This window comes from Sciurus carolinensis, chromosome 7 (genome assembly GCF_902686445.1).
Source record: "Sciurus carolinensis chromosome 7, mSciCar1.2, whole genome shotgun sequence".
NCBI classification, from domain to species: domain Eukaryota; kingdom Metazoa; phylum Chordata; class Mammalia; order Rodentia; family Sciuridae; genus Sciurus; species Sciurus carolinensis.
Window position 1 is genome coordinate 89,517,162 of NC_062219.1, and position 24,331 is coordinate 89,541,492.

General features: G+C 34.3%; 1 protein-coding gene across 4 annotated transcripts in view; it reads right to left on the minus strand.

Annotated features, from left to right (window-relative positions):
• The window catches only part of Smap1 (small ArfGAP 1), a 184,160-nt gene that overhangs the window by 21,436 nt on the left and 138,393 nt on the right, over positions 1-24,331 (minus strand). For all 4 annotated transcript variants that reach the window (XM_047557844.1, XM_047557843.1, XM_047557845.1 and 1 more), the window contains one exon: positions 1,302-1,392. In XM_047557844.1, coding sequence (XP_047413800.1) covers positions 1,302-1,392 — 91 coding nt within the window. The remainder of the gene's footprint in view (positions 1-1,301; positions 1,393-24,331) is intronic.

The window sequence follows — 24,331 nt, forward strand, 5'->3', positions numbered from 1 at the left end:
GCACTTAGTATTTGCTGCATTAATGAATGAATCTGTAATAACTAGCATTTCTGTTACAAACTAATGGACCAGGTACTTAGACTGGAAATGAAATGCTGCATTAGGAACAAAGATTCATACAGTAAGATATACTCTTACTTTGGTAATAAATCTTTTTTATTTCCTTTTCTCTCATTTACAGCAAAGGAAGTAAAATACAGAAATTATGAGGACTAGAATTCAACACAATTATATTTAGAGCTCCTGGATTGGACCAAAGTCCTAGTTTTAAGATTACAGTTATTTTTTCACTATCATAAAAGAATTTGACCTTCAGGGAGTATGTTTGTATGATATACCAGCTTCAAAGAAATGAATAAAACATTCAACTGTAATTCTTAAAAGAGAAAACAACTGACTCAATAAGAATCAAAATGAGTTTTTGAAAAGTACTATATGAAATTTAACTTTACTGTTCAACTGCCTTTCTTTTCCTTTGTTAATCTTTCTCAAAACGAAACAAATACTTTTAAAATTAATTACTACTCCAAGACCCAGATATTAATAGAAATAAACATTTATTGAGCCAATTCTTTAAGAAAGAATAAAAGTGTAGGAAAAAAAGGTTGACAATATCCCCAGATGAGCATAGTATAGCATACCTTGAATGAAAGCCTGTTTACAATATACATCAACATGCATACAATATATATATATCTGTTAGCCATTAAAACAAATAGGACATTAAATTAAAATGAGTATTTCTCACTGTCATCAGATATATAATATGAATGTAACCATTGGATTCAGATAAAAAATATGTTGAATAGGTTAAACAAAACTTAAGTTTTAACCTGAATATTTTACAACAAAACTACCCCAGAATTATTTTGTGTGGGTAAAACCCTTATCATCACTAAACTAAAATAATTGCGAGAGGGAAGGAAGGATATAAGGGGAAAAGAGGAATGAAAGGGGGAGAGTATGGGGGAGGGGTGGAGAAAGGAAGAAGAAAAAAAAACCTACTCCTTATTTTAAATGTTAAAATGTCACATCTACCAAGCCTTTGAAGATTACTTTGATATCTCTTTTTCCCCTAAGGAACTCATTACTTGTGTTTCAGTGAAGACAGTACTGACAGACACTGGCTCCCTTATTAAAGATTTCCTTTCCTTGGGAATTCAGCAAACTAGTCATACCATTTTCAAATTCAGTTAACAGGTACCTTTTGGTATAATGAAGATAAAACCTTTATATTCATTTCAAGTAAAGATTTCAATTGTTTTACTCTCTAATTGTGGCTTTCACTGTTTATTACTTACCTAGTCCTAAAAGATCAACAGTGGGTTCTGTAGCTTTTTTAGGGCTGGTACTTTTTTTAGGCTCCAATTGTTGATCTTCTTTCTTCTGCAGCTTTTGAAGTAAACAATTAGATTTATTAATTTTTCTTAAATGAACCTTTTAATTCCCAATTTATTATGCACATTTTTGGTAAAGTTAATGACGCATATGAAACACGGTGAATGAAGTTTAATGTGTTTATCATATAAAAAACAAGTAGACACGGTATTTTTTCTTTTATTCCTTTTTGTGGTGCTGGGGACTGAACCCAGGGCGTTATGCATGTTAGACAAGCACTCTATCGCTGAGCTACATTCTAATAAACATGATCCTTAAACTTAAAAGGACAGTTCTTATACACTGGGACCCCAAAATAGTGGATATTCAAATTTAACTCTTAATATAACTGTTCTTAACATTACACCCCTAATGTGTAATTACACTTTTTGAACAAATGTATTTCCTAATTATTTCCTAGCTATTCTTAATGTACTCCAGTTAGCAGAGGTTGGGGAAGGCCTTGGAGTCTTCATGAACACACTGGGAGTCCCATCATCCACACTACTGGAATCACCAATATACCCAGAAAAGCACAATGGAATGTTATTTGATATGTCTTCTTCCTGAATCTACATAATTAATTAATTTTTCAATATAATATTATTCTAGTTCTCAGAAGTCCAGGTAATGGTTATACATTCCAAACTCTTTCTTAAAAAAAAAAAAAAAAAAGTATTATATAGGACATGATGAAAAGTCCCACAGGTACTGCATTCTCAGTTCTGAAATCAATATAAGAAAACAAAACATTCATTTACTCATTCAATTCTCAAACCATTCCTATAAGATGATTTCTACTATCACTACTTAAAGGATTCAGAACTTGTTATATGAGTTGTTGTTTTTTTTTTACTTTTTACTGATGTGTAATTTTTCAGAAAATGTATTCACCTTACTTTTCAGTTACTACTGTTTTGTTGGGTAATTTTTTACTAAGTAGCCTACCATCAAGGATGAATCTATATCTATCTATCTATCTATCTATATATATATATATATATATATATACTGCATGTGTATATGTGTGTATACACACACACACACACACATATATATATATATTTTTTTTACACTGAATTGAACCCAGGGATGCTTTACCACTGAGCTATAGCCCTTTTTTATTTTGAGGCATCATCCCAACAGCTTCTCATTACGTTGCCCAGGCAGCCTCAAACTTGTGATCCTCCTGCCTCAACCTCCCAGATAGCTGCAATTATAGGTATGCACCACACAGATATCTATTCTTTAATACCTCCTCAAAAAAAAAAACAAAACCCTAAACCCTGTAACTATATATAATTTTTATAAGTTTAACATAATCCATTCCACATTATCTATTCTTTTAATTTTAAACATCCAGTATCTGCTTAGGCAAAGTATTTTCAAAATAATATCAGGAGCTAGAGTAGACATGTATTCATATTGTGGGAGTGGGTTTTATGCCTAGTCATCCAGTTATTCTGACTCCCACCTATAGAACTACTACAAAAAATCTGGCAAGTATCTTTCCTTCTAGATGTCCACACATCTGTTTCCTTAGAGTTTTCTTCTTACTTATAGTCCAACTGCATCCTAATTCAAATGGGTGTTCATCAATCACTTTTTCACAGGAAATTGCCTAATAGAGAACATATGTATAGTTGTATAAGATAAAGAGAAATTATAGGGCAACAATAAGGGAATGTCTTTAACAGTTTTGTCAAATTGCAGGTGTGGCCCACTAGCAGATTTGGGAATTTGTTTTATGAACCACAACTAGAAAATCAGGCATTTTTTTTTTTTTTAAAGTGGGTGGTGGGTGGGAAAAAATAGAAAATATAGAGTGTACCATACAAAGTAAAGGTAAGTGCATGAATATCTGTTTTGCACATCTGCACATACATGTGAACATAAATCTGGACATAAAGTAAAATGCACTTCTTACCAGAGTCATGGGTTGAAAAACACTGCACTAAAGACAGTCTGTTTCTTTGTTCCTATAATGGGTCCAAGTAGCAGTGAGGAATGTCTATGACCTAACCCTTACTACTACAAACAGAGCTGGCTATTCTAGATAAATTTCAACAATTCAGACATAAATTACCCTTAGAATTAGCATCTGATAATTTGTCCCACTTTGAAAGCTTATATTTGTCCATCTTCAAATCATGCTAAGGCTATAACTTGAACTCATCAATGTGTAGCAAAGGCAGTTTTGTAGATTACTTCTTCATGTCTTCACAGTAATCCAAGTTTAACCTATATACATTAGTGAGAGCTACAAATCAGGTGATACTCTTCTTTATTCATAAATGTAAACTAAGAAATCAATCTCTTTTATTTTTTGAAACATTCAAGAATATATCAAAGTACCGCACTATATAGATAAAAGGAATCTTCATAAAATTCTAGACAGAGTAATAACTACTTGATCTTTTACAGCTGAATAACCATAAAAAGACACTAATTTTTTATAAAATTTCCTTGAACGATGTTCTAATAAAAATTGAAAATTCTCTTTTATACTATACTTACTTTTTTACAAATCTTTGTAAAATGACGGGAGAAAGTATTTCTTTTCTTTGTCATAGGATGAGTAATGATTTCCAAAAATACACACTCAAGTATTAAGAAAATTTTAGCTTATATATTGCCAGTATGTGGGTTTAGAAAACCCTACAATGTGCAATCCTCTAATACGATGGTATACACATAGACTTGAAATTTGTTTAAAAATTTTTAAATACCTACGTGTTGTGCTTTATTCCATTTCATTGAACATTTAAACCTAAATTCTCACCACTAAATTGAGGAACAAAGCCTATTTCTAAAATCTCCCACTTCCAGTCATTAAATCCTGTCCACTGCTAGGGTTGCTCAATACTGCCATATTATAAAAGTTGACAAGACTGCCACTCAGTTTTAACTGAGGAGGACATTTATAAATGGGCTTAGTTACTGAAACAGGAAGAGACAGCTGGAATGTTCTCTTTTCCTTACCACATCGAATAATTTAGCATTTCAAAAATCAAACATTTAATATTATCAAGCTAAGAACAATTTTCTTATTGCTCCTCATTATAATATCTATAGCATCAAGGCAATGCAATGGCTTTTAACGTGGCTTTATCAAGAAAGGAGAAGCAGTATCCTGTGCTCACCCTAAAATTCTGTCTTATGACCACTCTTAAGTCTACTGAGTTTCTACAACAAAGCATATTTGTGGATTGTTCTTTTTTGTTTTAAGACACTGCTGACATTCAGAAAATTAAACAAATTTCCAAAAGGTATTTCAATTAAACACATTTGTTAACAAACAGTTGTGTAATAGATTATAACTTCCTAACAAAGTTCTTCTAAAATGAAAAAATCTTCAGGATCATGTCGAAGTTCTTCAAGAACACAGTGATATTCATTAAATATTTTCTAGTAATTTGTACCTTTGTTCCCCAGCACACCAATTCTGTTGTGTTTTGCAAAGAATAACAAGATAAAATTATTTAAATATATAGCTCTCATATAAATAAAAAGCACATAATATCTTGAAGTCAAATATTTAAGAATAAAAGTGCTATTATCTTGTTAGGAAATTTGAGTAGGGATTACTAACTATGGTAATACAATGTCAATATCTTGTTAACCACATCTTCCCTACATAACTGATACCCTTTTCAATATTTCACATTCACCTCAGACATGATAAATGATACGTATAGAATCATTCGACTTTAAATCCTCCTACTACTAAAATATCACATAGAGATTTACCTTTTAATTAGTGAAGAATGCAGTCAACTGTGAGTGCATAAAATTGGGCAATCTGTCATTTACTAAGCAAAATTTTCTAACAAGCAAGAACACAGGTCTACTTTAGTAAAGCAATTTTATAAAATGTAATTTCCTTAAATTCACATTAAGCAGATGTCTTATTCATATTATTAAAGGTTTTATTAGCAGAAGCTTTACTACCCAATCATTTTGTGATGCATAATGCTACTCCACAGAATATGATTATTTAGCTTGCAACTCCTACATTTACCACCATTTCCCACATCTTTAAATATAAGACATAACAATCTCTAGAATGAGGTTCATGATTCTTTGGCCAGTTAATGTAGATACATGTTACATATTATAAGAACAGGGTAGCTATACAACTTTCTAGGTTCTAGAGGTAGTTATTCAAAATTTTCTTTTAAAAATTACTAATCTCAAATTAATTTATCTATAATTAATTTCCTTTAATATTCACAGAATCATATACCTATAAGGAACACATATCTATTATATTCAATTCTCATTTTAAAATTAAACAAATTTAAGTCATATAATTTGTCCAAAGGTTCCACAGATGGCTATAGTAAGAGAGGTTAATCTCTTGATAGGGCTTCTTCTCCTGCACCACGGGGTTTTTTGCCTAACAATCTATCACAAATTAGCTTAAAAAACAAACAGGTTAAGTATCTTTAATCCAAAAATCCATAATGCTCCCAAATCTAAAACTCTGATTGTCAACACTGACACTACAAATGGAAAATTCTGTATCTAACCTCATATGACAGATTGCAGTAAAAACACAGGTACAGAACATGGTTTCATTCGGCAACCCCAAGAGAAAAAGACCCTTACTTTTCAGCTGTAATACATAAGCTTTGTTTCATGCATGAAATTATTAAACATATAAAATCACCTCTATTCTATATGTATCAGATGTATATGAAACATAAATGAATTTTATGTTTAGACTTTGAGTTTATCCTCAAGATATTTCATTACATATATGCAAATATTCCCAAATCCAAAAAATATCTGAAATACTTCTGGTCCCAAGCATTTCAAATAAGGGATATCCACTTTTTATTTACCCAATGCTTAACAACTCATACATATTTTTCTTCCAATGATAAAAAGAGAAACTGCAATAATGGAATCACAGTCTGATAGAAAATCAAGGTAAGTATGCAAATAATTTTAATTCAAGGTAGACTATAAGACCACATTAAAGGTAAAAAATGCTATGAAATTCACAGGTGATGGTTGTCATGGAATGGGTAGAAATGTAATGAAGATAAAGGTAGTGACATTTACTGTCAGGTGTGTAGTAAAGATAGGAAGAAGTCTAACAGGTAAAAGTTGATAAAGCCACCAAAAGAAGAACACTAGTTGGTGGATATATCTGACTAACCTATAGATCTAAGTGAAAAGTAGTAATAAAAGATGAATTCTTACATTTTAATTTTATCTTTATGGAAGGACCTAAATTGCCAACTAGAGCTAGTATTTAGACAGGCCATCAATTTTCAGAGTGAGTAGTGAAAAACAAAGATATAACTTCTAGGGACATGTGTAGTACATATGTTCGGTAATAAGGAAGAAAAATCTGACCATAACCGTTGCAAGGCATTATGGTTGCAGAGCCATGCTTTAGAAGGGTAGCATTAATCTGTCACATCAGTAGAACTTGAAATTGGAAATGTATTTTCGAATAGTTACTCAGCAACATATGGTTCCAAGAATACTATCTTATCTGAGTATCTGCTAAAGTCTTCGTGGCAAATTTAACCTTTACTAAAATTGTTAGTAAAAACTCATGAATAATGAGTTTCTTAAAAGCTTCTGGGCTGTACATCATTTATATACTACTATACAAGTAGAAAAAATTCAATGAATATATTACCACGCTGTTTGCTCATTTTAACCCCTTAATAAAAATAACTGTCTTACATTCCTATTCTAGATTGGCAGCCAGAATTACTACATATGTATTTCTCCATGTGTGCTTTCACAACTGACTTATATAATAATATTGTTTAAAATAATTTTAAGTGAGAAATAATCTTGCACATTACTCTCCATGCCTCATTTATTTTAGAATCTTATTAGTTTCTTTATCTTCTTTATTATTGTTTATATTGTACTTATAGACCTTTTTTACATTAAACTCGTCTATACAAAGTATATTGTTATTGAATTTAATATTCTTAAATTCTACTTTTAGGGTCTGAATTCAGTTGCAATCTATATTTTATTTCCCAACCATATTGATAACTTTAAGTAAATATCCCCACAAGGCCTAGGAATACTACTATCACAAACAAATTTCATGGGGCTAGAGAAGTATCAAAGATTTATATTAATATCAGAACTGGAAGGAGCTTTGAAGCCATTTAATCAATTCATTATAAGATTCATAAAACACCACTGTAACATCTCTCTTCTATATTCATTCTCTAAGGAAACTTGCCAGTGTTATGGAATCATTGGATATGATGATGCAGCATGTTCTATGTTTGGGTAATTCTCAATATTAGAAAGCTTCCTCTTCAGCTAACTTTCAACATTCACCACTTATGCATATTCTCCATGTCACAGACATGAATAAAACAAATGGAGGAATGAAAGTGGGGAATTGACCTTCTTAGAAGCCACAGCAGCTCACTAATTCATATGAAATCTTGGGTCATCTAAAATTCTGATATTTTCTTTTATCCATTTAAAAAATTATATTTAATACCAACTGAGGAATTTTGTCAATTGATGTCTTAACTAATCTTTATTGCTATGTCATTTAAAAATTCAAATAAGGTGACATGGATATACTCAGTTAATAAAAATGCTGAAGGAAAAAAAAACAAAACAAAACAGAGTCTAAGCCTGAGAAAATATCAGAGAACTCCCCCTATACTGGTATCAATTCTATTAACTGGACTTCTCTGAGTACAGCTGTCCATTCTGCTCACAATCTCTTCTACTATCTAATCCTTAAGCCTACCTGTCATGACCACAAGTATAACTAAGAACCTTAGAATAGCTCATGTAAGACCAAGTTTATCGATCTGATAGGAGCTATACTTAGGGAAACCATGCAGACAACTAAAGTGCTGATAAAATCTGGAAAAAAGCAGTAAGCCATTAACAAAATCCATTTGAATTCTGCACAGAATCCATGTCAAGTTCAATGACACTGAATTCATAATCCACTTACGTTTTCCTTCTAAAAGTCAGGCATTTGGCCATTTCTAATCTTGTTGTTCATTAGCTTGTACAACTTCTCAAAGAATGACCTATAGTGTTTTATAAACTGGGTCTGCAAAGTTCCTCATTATTCAACACAAACACTGAATGACTACCCTTAATAAAAGTTTCCTTAAAATAATAGTTGTCCCACAATATTTGTGAGGGATTATTTCAGAACTTCACTCAGATACCAAAATCTTTGGGTGCTAAAGTTCCTCACATAAAATGGCACAGTTTTGCATATGACCTACCCACATTCTCTCAAACTTTAAATCATCTCTAGATTACTTACAATACTTTAATGAAAAGTCAGTGTTATGCAAATAGGTGTTAATACTGTATCGTTTAGGATATAATGACAAGAAAAATATGTGTAAATGTTCAATACAGTCATTATAGCCACTATATGTGTGTGTGAATACATTGTATTATCCATATATGGTTCACTGAATCTAAGAAAGCAGAACCCACAGATATGAAGGGTTGACTACATGATTGGGGGGGGATTAAGCAAAATATAAAGAGAAACACTTTGACAGTGGCTGGCACATAACTGCTTCATAATTGACAGCTAGTAGTGGTTGTGGGAGGGCATTTTAAAATCATGTGCCAGGACTAGTAAGCACTGGCAATAAAATGATGAATAACACATAGTTCCCAAACTTTAAAAACTGGCTTGAACACTGAGCTATACTCCTGGACTCACTATTGTTAATCTTGTTTTACATAGCATTCTGGAGGTCTGCAGTAAAGGAGAATGAGAGTAATTTTTGAAAATTATCACTTATGAGTGCAACTATGAAAGAAAAATTAGACTCCTCAGTTTAAACCCAGTTTGGATACTCCCCAGCTGTGTGACTTTGAACGAGTCATTTAATACTTCTTAGCAGGTTCAGTTTCATGGTATGCAACCTATGTAGTCCCACAGAACTCCCATGCTAAGTTTAGTATGAGCTACTACCATCTTGAAATTCTTAATCATTTTACCACTTAATATGTATTTTGTAAACTAGGAATGAAACCACTCTATGACCCATCTATTTCACTCCTTGGTATTTATCCAAAAAGAAATGAAACCAAAAAAATAAAATCAGCATACTATAGTGACACAGCCCCTTCAATGTTTATAACAGCACAATTCACAACAGTCAAATAATGGAATCAGCCCAGTTGCCCGTCAAGTGGATTAAGAAAATGCAGTATATATATATATATATATATATATACACAATGGAGTTTTACTCAGCTATAAAGAATGAAATTATGGCATTTACTGATAAATGGATGTTAAATGTAGAATACCATGCTAAGTGAACTAAGTCAGACTCAGAAAATCAAGGGTTGAATGTCTTCTCTCATGTGGAAGCAATAGTGAAAAAGGGAAAAGAGGAGTGGGTGGATTGGATATCATAAAGACATAGGGAAGATCAGTGGAGTAGAAGATCCAGAGGAAGGGAGAAGGAATTGGAAAGGGTAGGAAATGTGAAATGAATTTAACAAAATCATGCTATGTGCATATGTAAATATAGAATGGACAATTTCAACTTTATGTATATGTAGAAAGTACCAACTGAAAATAAATAAATAAATGAGTGACAGGAAGATCAATAGAGTAGAGAAAGGAGAATGGGGTAGGGAGACGGGAAAGGAAAACAGAGGGTAAAACTAAAACTGAATGGAATAAATCAACTTCCATGCATGTATGATTTTGTCAAAATGAATACAACTACTATGGTTCAACTACAATACTCTAATAAAATAATAAAATAACTAAATAAAATATGAGTTTTGTAAATCTAATTGGACAATGGAATGTAAGGTTAAGCACAGGAGGTAAATGCAATTATGTGTGTCTCCACCATTCTTTGTTGTCTATTTGCATATTGTGCTCACCATGCACACCAGGCACAGAACTGCAATGAGAGACTGTGTTATGGTTTGGATCTTGAATGCCCCTCCAACACACACCAAAAGCTCATGTTTTGAAGGCTTAGTATCCAGTGCAGTAGTCTTCAGAGATAAGGTCTCTGGGAGGCAAATGGATCATAAGGAACTGACTTCATGAGCAAATGAATCCATTTGTGTATTCATAGCTTAATGGACTATTGGGTGGTAAACTTCAGGAGGTGGGACCTAGTTGGAGGAAACAGGTCACTGGGATCATGCCCTTGAAAGGTATATTTTGTCCCTAGTCTTTCTCTTTCTCTTTCTCTCTCTTCCTCTCAACCTTCTTCTCTCCCTCTCCCCCACACCCGAACCTTTACTCTCCCTTCCTAGCCACCAGGAGGTGAGTAGCACTGATCCACCAGGTGTTCCAGTCATAATGTTCTGCTTTGCCACAGTTTAAAATCAACAGTCAGTCAAACATGGACTGAAACTCTGAGCCAAAATAAATCTTTCCCCAAGTTGATTTCTCTGAGGCATTGTGCCAGAGTGATGGAAAGTCAACTAACATAGACTCCAAGCGAATATGAAGTTAAGTTTATTAGCCATGTAACAGGGTAAGTAGAAATCCGGATAGTTCCAAGAATCATGTTTTCTGTTTCAATCAGATCATGCTACAAAAGCAGAAAGGAGGTTATAGTATTCTAAGTAATAAGAAAAAACAAAAAATTCTCTAACTCATGTCACTTCCCTGTAACTAACCAACAGTAAAAATAACATCAGAAAAGAAAAGAGAATGGGCAACCAACAGTTTCTTTTCCTTTTAGTTCTTTACTCATCAGTGAACCAAACGTAAAAGATCTGAAAGAATAGGTATGTATCAAGAAGTAAAATTAAAATAATAGAGTTAGCTGGGGGTGGTGGTACATGCCTATAATCCCAGCAGCTTGGGAGGCTGAGGCAGCAGGACATTAAGTTCAAAGCTAGCCTCAGAAACTTAGTAAAGGCCTAAGCAACTTGCGAGACTGTGTCTCAAAATAAAAAATAAAAAAAGGGCTGGAGACGTAGTTCAGTGGTTAAGTACCCCTGGGTTCAATCCGGATACCAAAAACAAAAAATACTCCCTGCCCCAAAAATAGGTAGAGGTAATTTTGTGCACATTCCCACTCTTCTGGTAAGAACAAAACCCACACATGCAAACTAAGAATACAAACTACAATTTTGGTGATTCTATACACGAGTTAAACATTCTTATATTTACAATTAACACTGTATAATATAAAAGTAAATGAGAAATTCATATTAAACTTGAAATTTTAGTTTCTCTTTACTCAGAACAATATTAACAAAGACATTTTGACAAGTTAAGAGTCTTGAGAAGAAAGGGAAAAGCTTTATATTTTATTATCTTTAATGATACCTTTTTCCTGTTTTTTGAACAATGGGTCTCTGATTTTTACTTTGTACTGGGTTCTCTAAATTACGTAGCTGGTGCAGTTGATGAGCATCAGTTTCAGATCAGGAAAACAACAATAATAATATCTGTCATATTGACCTTATGCTTGCTGAAATAATAATTAAGATAAATATTACGAGACTTCCAATTTCTGGTGCACCATGTAAGGAGCCTACAAATCCCCATTCTGGTTTTTTTTTTTTTTTTTTTTTTTTGTGGTGGCCTTGGGCCCCATTCTGTTTTAGCAAGTAAAAAGCTGAACAAATTGAAAAATGAACAGCTCTTTACAGATCCATCAGAGAAGTGAGGTCACAAGGCAATCTGTAGCTCTCAAAACAGGAGAGACAAATTAGGAAAACTACCCTATTCACAATAGTCTCAAAAAAAAAAAAAAACCTTGGGAATCAATCTAACAAAAGAGGTGAAAGACCTCTACGATGAGAAACAGAACACTAAAGAAAGAAATTAAAGAAAACCTTGGAAGATGGAAAGATCTCCCATATTCTCGGATAGACAGAATTAATATCGTCAAAATGCCCATACTACCAAAGGCACTATACAAATTCAATGCAATTCCAATTAAAATCCCAAAGGCATTCCTCATAGAAATACAGAAAGCAATCATGAAATTCATTTGGAAGAATAAGAGACCCAGAATAGCTAAAGCAATCCTTAGCAGGAAGAGTGAAGCAGGGGGTAATCACAATACCAGACCTTCAACTATACTACACAGCAATAGAAACAAAACGCCATGGTATTGGCACCAAAACAGACAGGTAGACTAATGGTACAGAATAGAGGACACAGAGACAAACCCACATAAATACAGTTATCTCATATTAGACAAAGGTGCAAAACACATACAATGGAGAAAAGATAACCTCTTCAACAAATGGTGCTGGGAAAACTGGAAATACATATGCAGCAAAATGAAGTTAAACCCCTGTCTCTCACCCTGCACAAAACTCAACTCAAAATGGATCAAGGACCTAGGAATTAGACCAGAGACCCTGAACCTAACAGAAGAAAAAGTAGGTCTAAATCTCTATCGTATCAGCTTAGGACCAGCAAAGCACAAGAAATCAAAGCAGGAATCAATAATTGGGATAGATTCAAACTAAAAAGCTTTTTCTCAGCAAAGGAAACAATCAACAATGTGAAGAGAGGGCCTACAGTGTGGGATAAAATCTTTGCCACACACAATTCAGAAAGAGCACAGATCTCCAGAATCTATAAAGAACTCAAAAAACTTTACACCAAGAATACAACTAACCCAATCAATAAATGGGCTAAGGAAAAGAGCAGACACTTCACAGAAGATCTATAAGCAATCAATAGATACATGAAAAAATGTTCAACATCTCTAGTAATTAAGAGAAATGTAAATTAAAACTACCCTAAGATTTCATCCTACCCCAATTAGAATGGCTATTATCAAGAATACAAGTAACAAAAGGTGTTGGTGAGATGTGGGGGAAAAGGTGCACTCATACATTGCTGGTGGGACTGAAAATTGGTGCAGCCACTCTGGAAAGCAGTGTGGAGATTCCTTAGAAAACTTGGAATGGAACCACCATTTGACCCAGCTATCCCACTCCTTGGCCTATACCCAAAGGACTTAAAATTAGCATACTACAGTGATACAGCCACATCAATGTTTATAGCAGCTCAATTCAAAATAGCTAAATTGTAGAACCAACCTAGATGCCCTTCAATAGATGAATGGATAAAGAAACTGTTTATATATACACAATGGAATATTATTTGGCCATAAACAAGAATAAAATCATGGCATTTACAGGTAAATGGATGGAGTTGGAGAATATCATACTAAGTGAAATAAGCCAATCCCCAAAATACAAAAGGCCAAATGATTTCTCTGATAAGTGGATGATGATACAAAATGGGGGGTGGATAAGGGGAGGTAAAGGAAGAATGGAAGAAGGATGGATTGTATAGATGGAAATGAGGGGTGGGGAGCGGGGGGGGAAGAAAAGATAATAGAATGAGACAAACATTATTACCCTATGTACACATATGATTACGCATGGTAGGACTCTACTTCATGTACAACCACAGAGAAACAATAGTTGTACCCCATTTGTGTACAATGAATAAAAAAAAAAAAAAAAAAAAAACAGGAGAGACAGAGATACACAGAAGCAAAACTTCTGGGAGCAGAGACCCACAGGAAAAACCGACCTGCAATCAATAGATTGCTGGAGGTCAGTTTGGACAAGTATGCGAAATTAAAAGCTCTAGGGGAATCCAATCACTCAGAAGAGTGGGGCAATCTCATCCTTTTTCATTTTATCTTCAGGAGCTAACCAGGTTCTCACAGTGAAGACAGGAGAAAAACCCCTACGGCTTATGGAAAGAAAAATGAAAAGTAACTATTTTGAAATACAACTACTCTTAACAAGTCATGCTTTCAAGAAAAACTATTTTACTAAAGCCTGACCTTATCTAGGGAAAAGAAAACACCCAATTCCAGTCCCCTACAGTTACCCTGTCTCACCTGGGGGGATGAGGAACAAGGCACTTATGAAGTTCATGGCCCAAGGGCATAGGTTCACTAAGAGACTGAGACTAATCTAATCCTAGGACTACAGAATGCTTCCCCTTTCTCATTCCATATTTCCATAGTATTACTAAACCACTGTTTACTGAGTTCCTTTCACCAAGTACATTATGTCTAGCTTTCAACAAAAGATTACCAGGCATACTAACATTCTAAAAGGAACACATACACAGACACAATTTAAAAAGTGAGACCAAACATCAGAACTGAACTCTGAAGTATCAGACCATGAATTTAAAACAGATATAATTAATAAGGTAAGGGCCGTGATGGAAAAAGAATGTGCGAGGGCAGATGGGTAACATAAGCAGATATAGAAATTATAAGGTAGAATCAAGAGGAAGCACCAGAAATCAAAAAAGCTGAAGAATGCTTTTGATGGACTCATTAGTAGACTGAACACAGCTGAGGAAAAAAATCTTTGCGCTTCAGGATATGTCAATAGAAACTTCCCAAACAGAAAAGCCAAGAAAAATAACAACACGGGGGGGGGGGGGGATAAGAACAGCTTGTGGAACAATTAAAAAGGTATAACATACATGTAATGAGAATATCAGAAAGAAAGAATATATCTTTCAAAGAAAATATATATTTCAAAGAAATATCTGAAGCAATATGACAGAAATTCCCCTAAATTAATCTTGAACACCAAATCACAAATTCAAGAAGTTCAGAGAACACCAAACAGGACAAATGCTCTCTCACCAAAAAAATCTACATCTAAGCATATTATATTCAAATTGCAGAAAATCAAAGATACCAAAAAAAAAATCTTGAAAGAAGTCAGAGTAAAAAAAGATACTTTACTTATAATAGAGCAAATATAAGAACAACATCCAACTTCCCAGAAACCATGAGAGTAAGAAGAAGTCAGAGTGAAAGAGTTGAAGTGTTGAGATGGGAAAAAAACCCACCAACCTAGAATCATACATATATCCTGCAAAATTATCCTTCAAAAGTGAAAAGGAAATAAAGAGTTTATCTGACAAAACTTAAGGGAAGAATATGCTGTCAGTATACATACCTTGCAAAAACCAAAAAGGTAAAAGAAGTTCTTCAGAGAGAAGGAAAATGATACAGAATTTCAGATCAACATAAAGAAAGGAAGAGCGTTAAAGAATAAGTAAAGATAAAACATTACAACTATAAAATGAAAAACACTAACTTCATTCCTCCTTCTCTCTTTCCTTACTAGTATTTCAGAATCTCATAGCTTTATGTACCATACTATCAGGATTCATGGCCACATCACAGCTCTATTTAACTCATTTAAGTGGCACCTTACAATGTCAGTCTGTTTCATCAGACACTTTATATTTTTTTAGAATTTCCTTTATAATCAGGCTATAAATGCTCTAGAAACAGTAGCATCTTATTACCAGGTCACAGGCCCCTCAGGTTCACCCTTTCACTCTTTGCGTTAAGATGTATTCTAGGGGCTGGGGAGATAGCTAAGTTGGTAGAGTGCTTGCCTTGTAAGCATAAGGCCCTGGGTTCGAGCCCCAGCACCCCCAAAAAAATAAATAAATAAAAAATAAAAAAGATGTATTCTAACTTAACAGAAGTTCAGTCTAAGAAACCAACAGTTCTCAAACTCAGAGACTGTTTCTCAATATAAAGTATTTGGTTTTAATAACAAAATAATAATTAATAAAAATGAAATCACAGCAAAGAAAAACTAATATATCTATTTCAATGTTCTTTTAAATAGTTATTAACACTGATTCTTAGTTCATCTAAATTTAAGCTTATTCTAGTGAACTAGTAAGAAATCAACTCAATGATATAATTTAATATTACTGCAACTACAATAATAACCAATACGACTTTATTAATAACTTACATTTATGGAGTTTCCATGTTCACAAAATTCATGTTTTCGTTTTTTACTTTTATTAGTTAATGATGATCTAACAGTCCCAGTAATACAAGGGTTTGGAGACTGCTCTTGCTGACAAGATTACCATTAGTTAAAGCGAAATGTTGCTACTACAATTACTATTACCACAACTCCACCTACTACGAACACTAGTACTATTACTTCTTTTATTCCCCACCCCATTAACTTCCAACAAAACTTGGTCTCCTCTTTTCCTCCTCAATAATGGAAATTCTCCATGAAACTTAGTTGCAGCTATTTCAGAACAATACAATGATGATTTTTTTTAACACTTTACTTCCAGCCTTTTGCTTTCTTTTAAAACTAAAGGAAAAGGTATATAACTTTAAGCTCAAACTTCCTGGTTATGCTAGAGAAATATGGCCCTCAGTTTAAAATCAATAACCAATGAACTAATGAATATACAGAATTACTGTTTAAGTTCCAGTGTCTGAGACAAAAATAACAGCTACCACATATTTCCTGCAGGGTTTGGGTTAGCACAGTCAACTGATTAGAAGAAAACGCAGCTGTTTTCAAAAAAGGTGGTGGAGTAGAGGATGGGTGCAAATTTCTAGTTGCTCTGTGGCTAGGGATTCAAGTAGCAGGGATACTGCTTCCCAGTGAGGTGGTGACAGAAAGAATACACTAAAGTTCAATATCAAAATAACAGAGACACAGATGTTTGGGAGCTTTGAACATAGGATAGTAAAGAACACTGTGAGAATCCAGCCAACAATGCCATAGCACCAGTTTACAATGGAAGGGAGGGGTAAACCAGACAGAAACAAAATCTATAGGGGGATAAAAAAGACACAGGGGGAACCTGTGGAACAGACAAGGAGTCAATTTAAATGATCCACAGGAAGCACAGCAACTTAGTGTGAAAAGTGTTCCATGGGTCTCAGATGGAAAGTGGAGAGCTAAGGCAGGGAGCAATCCTGTAGTGAACCCATAGCAGGAAGCCCAGGAGTTCTTAAGGAGCCTTATGGGCTGTCCTGGCAAGCACCTGCCAGTGAGATCTGGAGTTCGCCTGGCAGGGGTTGGGGGCAGGGGCACACAAATGAAGAAGGCACAAAAGAGACTACAACTAAAGAGACTCAGGCCAGGGATACAGAAAGGAGTGCAGCTCACTAGCCCTTTGAGTTAGCAGCTTATGGGATCAGCCACGAAGAATTCAAAAACTGGACAGGTGGGTACTTTTGCAGTAAGGGTTTTATCCTGTGAAGAATACATTTGTGGAAAGTGAAGTGTGCAAGACCAACTCTGTTGGTTGCTTTGCCCCAGGAGTGGGAGGCCTCTAAGACCCAGATGACCAGCAGTGATGGGCATCTATCTGCCCAGCAAAAGGATGTGTGAAGCTATTCTCTCTAGGGCAGATAAGGGCAGATACCTCACAACAAAGTTCTAAAGGTTGGTTAGATCCTAACACCAGCTCCTGTAATTTCACATTTAGAAACCTTCATGAGCCCTACCGTGGGAATGCATCTACCTAGGTTGCAGGGACAAATTTCCAATCTTCACAACTTCCTATTTTGTCCTACTTATTGAGAAGGAACTTGAGAGTTACTACAACTAGTTTCATCCCAGGCCACTCTAGCTCGCATTTAGCAACTCAAAGAAGATGGTTTTAACAACCTCTGGGTACTTGGACCAAGAAGAAACAAAGGAGGACAGTATGGCATGGGCAGTGAACATCCATTCTTGTCAACAGTTTTGACCACATCAGCAGAGATGATTCCTTCACTTTTCATTAAGTTTTTTTTTTCTTGTTCCTTTCTTCTCTCTTTTTTTTTTTTTTTCAATCAAGTGTGAATGTGTGTACATGCTTGTTCTAGCTATGCTGATTGGCTCATGGAATACACACACACACACACACACACACACACACACACACTTTTTTCTCTTCATTTTTATCATTTTTTTCTCCTTTATCCATTTGTTATTTTGCCTAGTTTTGACTTGAGGGTTAGAGAGTTTTGTTTATTTGTTTGGGTTTGACTTTAGTTTGTTTTTTATTACTTTTCTCCTTTTGTCCCTCTTTAATAGCCAAATTCGCTTGTTCTCTTTCTCTTCCTCATTATTTCAGTTATTTTCAACTCCTCCTCCTTTATAACCATCATTTGCTATCTCTCTCCTGCTTTACCTTTAATGACTTTTTGAGAATTTTTTTTCAACATTCTTTTGCCTTCTTACCCCATTTTCTTTTCTTTTAATGGATTGTAATTTTACTCTCTGTAAATAAAAACTTACTTTATATAATTCTTGCTTCTACCATTCATGTTGTTGCAGTTGTCAGTACTATGAAGGGCACAGCTGATATATGCTGAATGCTTGATCTCATTCATGTTTATTTACTGCTGTTGCTGTAGTTAAATACTGACCCTGCTATTCCTTATTCTGCAGTAATTAGCACTGTACATATCATAGTGGGCACCATTTATTCCAAAGCTGCATACTGATCTCTAGTTGCTGCTGTTGTTTCCCTGTCTTCAGAGAGGGTCTGGAACACTACAAGTGCATAAGGTAGACACTCTGCAGTTAAACTAGACCCACAACTCAAAGGAACAGTGCACCTTCCTCCACAAATAAAGTAACCCTCTCAAGTTTCAACACTAGTTCAACTCACAGAATCAGGGAGGAAAAAAAGAAAAAGAAAACCAAAACAAATGATTAGGCCCCAAGCAGGAACAACTAGAGGGGAATGTCAGGTCCCACTTTTGTACAGTTACTCCATAGCAAAATCAAAGAAAGATTTCAAAATGATGGCTCAGAAGATTTCACAGTGTTACAACAGTAGCTCCAAAAGAGTAAATCAAATCAGCAGTTCTGCATTGGCAAACTGAGAAGCAATGGCAGTACAAACTAACACTTGGATTACCGTAAGCCTATGTGTTGAAGTTAAGAGGTAACAACAATATAGGACTTACCACAAAAGAGTTATTGACTACACACCAAAGGACATCCTCATGAAAGAGGAAGAAGATGATCTCAACAGAGCAACACAAGTCCAAGACCTCTGAAGACATGAGGAAGCTAGCAAACAAATATCTCCACAAAAGTTATAATCTCCCAACAAAGGAACATACAGACATGGAAGGGAATGAAATTCTAGAAAAAGATATTTAAAAATTATTAAAAGGTTAATAAGCTAAAAGAAGATGTAAGGAACAAATTAAGAGAGGAGCAATTACAGGAGATGAAAGACCATTTCAATAGAGAGAAAATGTGAAAAAGTTTTCTAGAACTGCTAGAAATGAAAGACAAAATAAGATGAAAAATTCACTTGAAAGTATCACTAACAGACTAGATTACACAGAAAACAAAACTTAATGCCTTGAACAGATGGTATGTGAGCTTAAGACTCAGTAGACAGTAAAGAAAAAATAAAATACTGTGATCAAAACATATGAGCACTCTGAAACAACATTAAAAGAACAAACCTGAGAGTTATTGGGATAGAATATAGCACAGAAATGCAGGCTAATGACATTAATAACCTTTTCAACGAAATAACATCAGAAAAATATTCAAACCTTAGGAATGAGATGGACAGCCACATACAGGATGCATGTAGAACCCCAAATAAACAAGATCAAACTAGATCCTCTCGAAGAAACTTCATAAACAATATGCCTATCCTAGAGAATAAGGATAGAATGTTAAAAGCGAGAAGGAAAATGTCAAATCACATTTACAAATAGACCAATAAGACTTAATTCAGACTTCTCAACTCAGAAACTAAAATTCAAAAGGGCTTGAAATGAAATAATTCAAGTTCTGAAAAAAAAAAAAAACAAAACCTGCCTGCCAAGGTTGCTATATCTAGCAAAGTTTATCATTCAGAATTGAAAAATAAATAAAAACTTTGTATGATAAGGATTGTAATGGTTAATTTGAATTGTCAACTTGACTGGATTAAGAGATGCCAATGATTAAGAAGCTTCTGCATGTGTCAATAAGGGTATATCTAGGAATGACTGGAATGTGGGATGGGAACTGAAGTGGAGACCCTCCCAAAGCATGGGCAGCACTGCCCAATTGGATGGAATAAAAGCTGGAAGAACAAGGAAGCAGATGCAGATGCAAGCTCGGCTCTTCCTGAATGGGTTCCACTGTCAGGAAGTGATCCTCACTTTTTCACTCTTCCAAAGTGGACTCTGCCAGTGATTCTCCAGGTAGTTTCCAGAAGCCTTGTTCTCAAACTAGGGTAGCACTGTTGATCTTTCTTGTTCTGGGACTTCTGCATCTTGGACTGTGCAGCTGCTGGTTCTTCCAGCTCTCCAGCTGTAGACAGCCATTGTGGATGATCCAGCTTCTGGTTGTGTAAGTCAATCTAATAAATTCCCTTTTTATAATCATACTTCCTGTTGATTCTGTTCCTCTAGAGAAGCCTGACTAATAAACTAAAAGAATTCACAACCACTAAACCTTCACTACAGAAAATAAAACTAGAGAACTCTCAAATGGATGAAGCACTTCGGAAAAGCAATTTAAGCAAATAAAAATTAAGCATGAATTAAATTTATAAAACAAACCAAATGATTGGAAATAATAAACATCTCTTCATAATAATTCTAAAAGTAAATGGTCTCAATACTCCAATAAAAGACACCGACTAGCAGAATGGATTAAAAAGTGAAACCCAACCATACATCATTTGCAAGAGACTCACAGGCAATGATATTCCCAGACTGAAAGTAAAAGAATGAAAAGACATTCCATGCAAATGGAGTCTGGAAACAATCAGAAGTATGTATTTTCATACCTGAAAAAGCAGAATTCAAGCAAAAATTAATAAAGAGAGACAAGGAAGGCCACTACGCATTGTTAAACAAGAAGATAAAATAGTAAATATTTTTGCCTCAAATGTTGGTGTACCTCATTATGTAAAACAAAAACTTCCTAACTTTAAGTTCCATATAGACATCAATACAATAATAATTGGTGATTTCGAAATAACCCTCAACAAGAGACAGGTCATTCTGACAAAAATCAATACACTTCTGACCTAAATGATACTATAAATCAAAAGAACTTAATAAATACCTATAAAATAGTTTACCCAACAGCTTTCTTCTCAGTAGCCCATGGAACCATTTCCAAATAGACTATATTTTAGAACATGAAGCAAGTCTTAACAAATACCAAAAAAAAAAAAAAAAAAATCTTATCCCATGCATCTTATCAGATCATAGTGGATTGAAATTAGAAATCAACAAGAAAAAAATAAAACTTACAGAAACTACATAAAGACTGAATAATAATCTTTCAAATGAAGAATGAATCATAAAAGAAATGAGAGGATAAACTTATTAAGTGCCAATGTTTTAAAAAGACAGAAAGTTAGTTCCCAAATAAACAATCAAATGCTATATCTCAAGGCCCTGGAAAATCAGGAACAAACTAATTCTAAAACCAATGGAAGACAGGAAATAAGATCAGAGCCAAAATTAATGAAATAGAGATTTAAAAATACAAAAGATCAATGCAACAAAGAATAAGCTCTTTGAAAAGATAAACAAGATTAATAAGCCCCTAGCCAAAAACTATCTAAAAGAATGAAAGAGAAGACCCAAATTAACAAAATTAGAGATAAAAAGGAGATGTCACCACAGGAACTTTTTTTTTTTTTAAACCTTGGGGGAAATATAGAAATTTATTATTTTGGATAAGCATATACTTCCTTCTATAATTGAAATAATACCAAATCATTAATATCATGTTTAATCACTGTTCAGATTTTTGTTTCTCAATTATCAGTTAAATTTTCTTTAACATTACTGAGCTTAGCATTTCTTGTGCTATAATTGCTTTTATAGATATTGCTGAAATTTTCTCCCATTGGGTTACTTTTCCATTTTTAAAATTTTGTCTTTATTTTAATAGTTTTCTGAAGTATTTTTCTTTTTAATTTGTTACTAGCTCTTTTTAGTTATACATGACAACAGAATTTGTTTTGACATAATTGTAAAAACATGGAATATAATTTGTTCTAATTCAGTCCCCAGCACTTCTCCTTCCCTTCCCTTCCCCTTCCAACTCCTGTTCACTTCCCTCTACTCTACTGATCTCTCTGCCATTTACTTATACTTTTTATTTTTTAATTATTGTCTTGTGGATATACATGATGGTGAGATTCACAGTGGTACAGTCTATAGTTCCATCTATTTACCAGCAAATGCCATAGTCATTCTTCTTCATGGCTGAGTAGTACTATACTGTGTATATAGACCACATTTTCTTTATCCACTCATCTGTTGAAGGGTACCTATGTTGGCTCCATAGCTTAGCTATATTGTGAACTGTGCTGCTATAAACAGTGATGTGGTTGCATCACTGTAGTATGCTGACTTAAAATCCTTTGGATACATACTGAGGAGGAGTGGGATAGCTGGGTCAATTAGTAATTCCATTCCTAGTTTTTTAAGGAATCTACATATTGCTTTCCAGAGTGGTTGCAACAATTTGTAGTCCTACCAACAATGTATGAGTATACTCTTTTCTCCATCCTCACCAACATTTACTGTTACTTGCATCCATGATAACTGCCATCCTGACTGGAGTGAGATGAAATTGCAATGTAGTTTAGATTTGCATTTTTCTAATTGCTAGAGAAGTTGAAACTTTTTTCATGTATTTGTTGACTGTTCATATTTCTTCTTTGAGAAGTGTCTGTTTAGTTCCTTTGCCCATTTACTGATTTGGTTATTTGATTTTTATTGGTGTTAAGTTTTTTGAGTTCTTCATATATCCTGAATATTAATGCCGTAAGGAGCAGGTGGCAAAGATTTTCTCCCATTCTGTAGGCTCTCTCCTCATGCTCTTGATTGTTTCATTTGCTGCTAAGTTTTTTTTAAATTGATGCCACCCATTTATTGATTTTTTAATTTAACTTCTTGCACTTTAGGAGTCTTGCTAAGGAAGGTCGGTTCTTGAAACAACATGTTGGACTGCTGGGCCTACATTTTATTCTAGCAGGTACAGGGTTTCTGGTATGATACCTAGGTCTTTGATCCGCTTTGTGCTTAGTTTTGTGCAGGGTGAAGGATAGGGGTTAAATTTTATTCTATGACCAGTATCCTTGATGAACACAGATGTGAAAATTTTTGATAAAATATTGGCAAACAGCATATAAAAGCACACTTAAAAGATAGTGCACAATGATCAAGTGGGTTTCATCCCAGGAATGCAAGGTTGGTTCAACATACACTTATTAATTCACCACAAAAATAAATTTAAATAAAAAAAAATTTAAAGACAAAAATTACATGATTAACTCAATAGATGCAGAAAAAGCATTTGACAAAGTACAGCAACCATCCATATTCAAAATACTAGAAAAACTAGAGATAGAAGGAACTTACCTCAACATTGTAAAGGTTATATATGACAAATCAAAATCAACATGATTCTGAAAGGAGGAAAACTGAAAGCATTTCCTCTAAAAACAGGAACAAGCAAGGAATGCCCATTTTCATCAATTCTCTTCAACATAGTCCTTGATACTCTGGCCAGAGCAATAAGGCAAGAGAAGGAAATTAAAGGAAAAGAGCTCAAATTATCTCTGTTTGCTGATGACATGATCCCATATTTAAAAGACCTAAAAAACTCTTACCAGAAGACTTCTAGAGCTCATAAGTGAATTCAACAAAATAGCAAGATACAAAATCAACACCCATAAACCAATCATGTTCATTTATTCCAATACTGAATCTGCTGAAAAATATTTAGGAAAACTCTCCCATCAACAATAGCCTCAAGCCGGGTGCAGTGGCACATACCTGTAATCTCAGTGGCTGGGGAGGCTAAGGCAGGAGGATCACAAGTTTAAAGCAAGTTTCAGCAATGGCAAGGTGCTAAGCAACTCAATGAGACACTGTCTCTAAATAAAATATAAAATAGGGCTAGGGATGTGGCTTAGTGGTTAAGTGCCCCTGAGTTCAATCCCTGGTTACCCCACCCCCCAAAACACAGCCTCAAAAAACATACATGGCAGGAGGAATCAATCTAACAAAGGAGGTAAAGGACAAATATCTTCAGGGAAAACTATAGAACATTAAAGAATGAAATTGAAGAAGACCTCAGAAGATGGAAAGACTTCCCAAGTTCTTGGCCATACTACTAAAAGCACACTATACAGATACAATGTAAT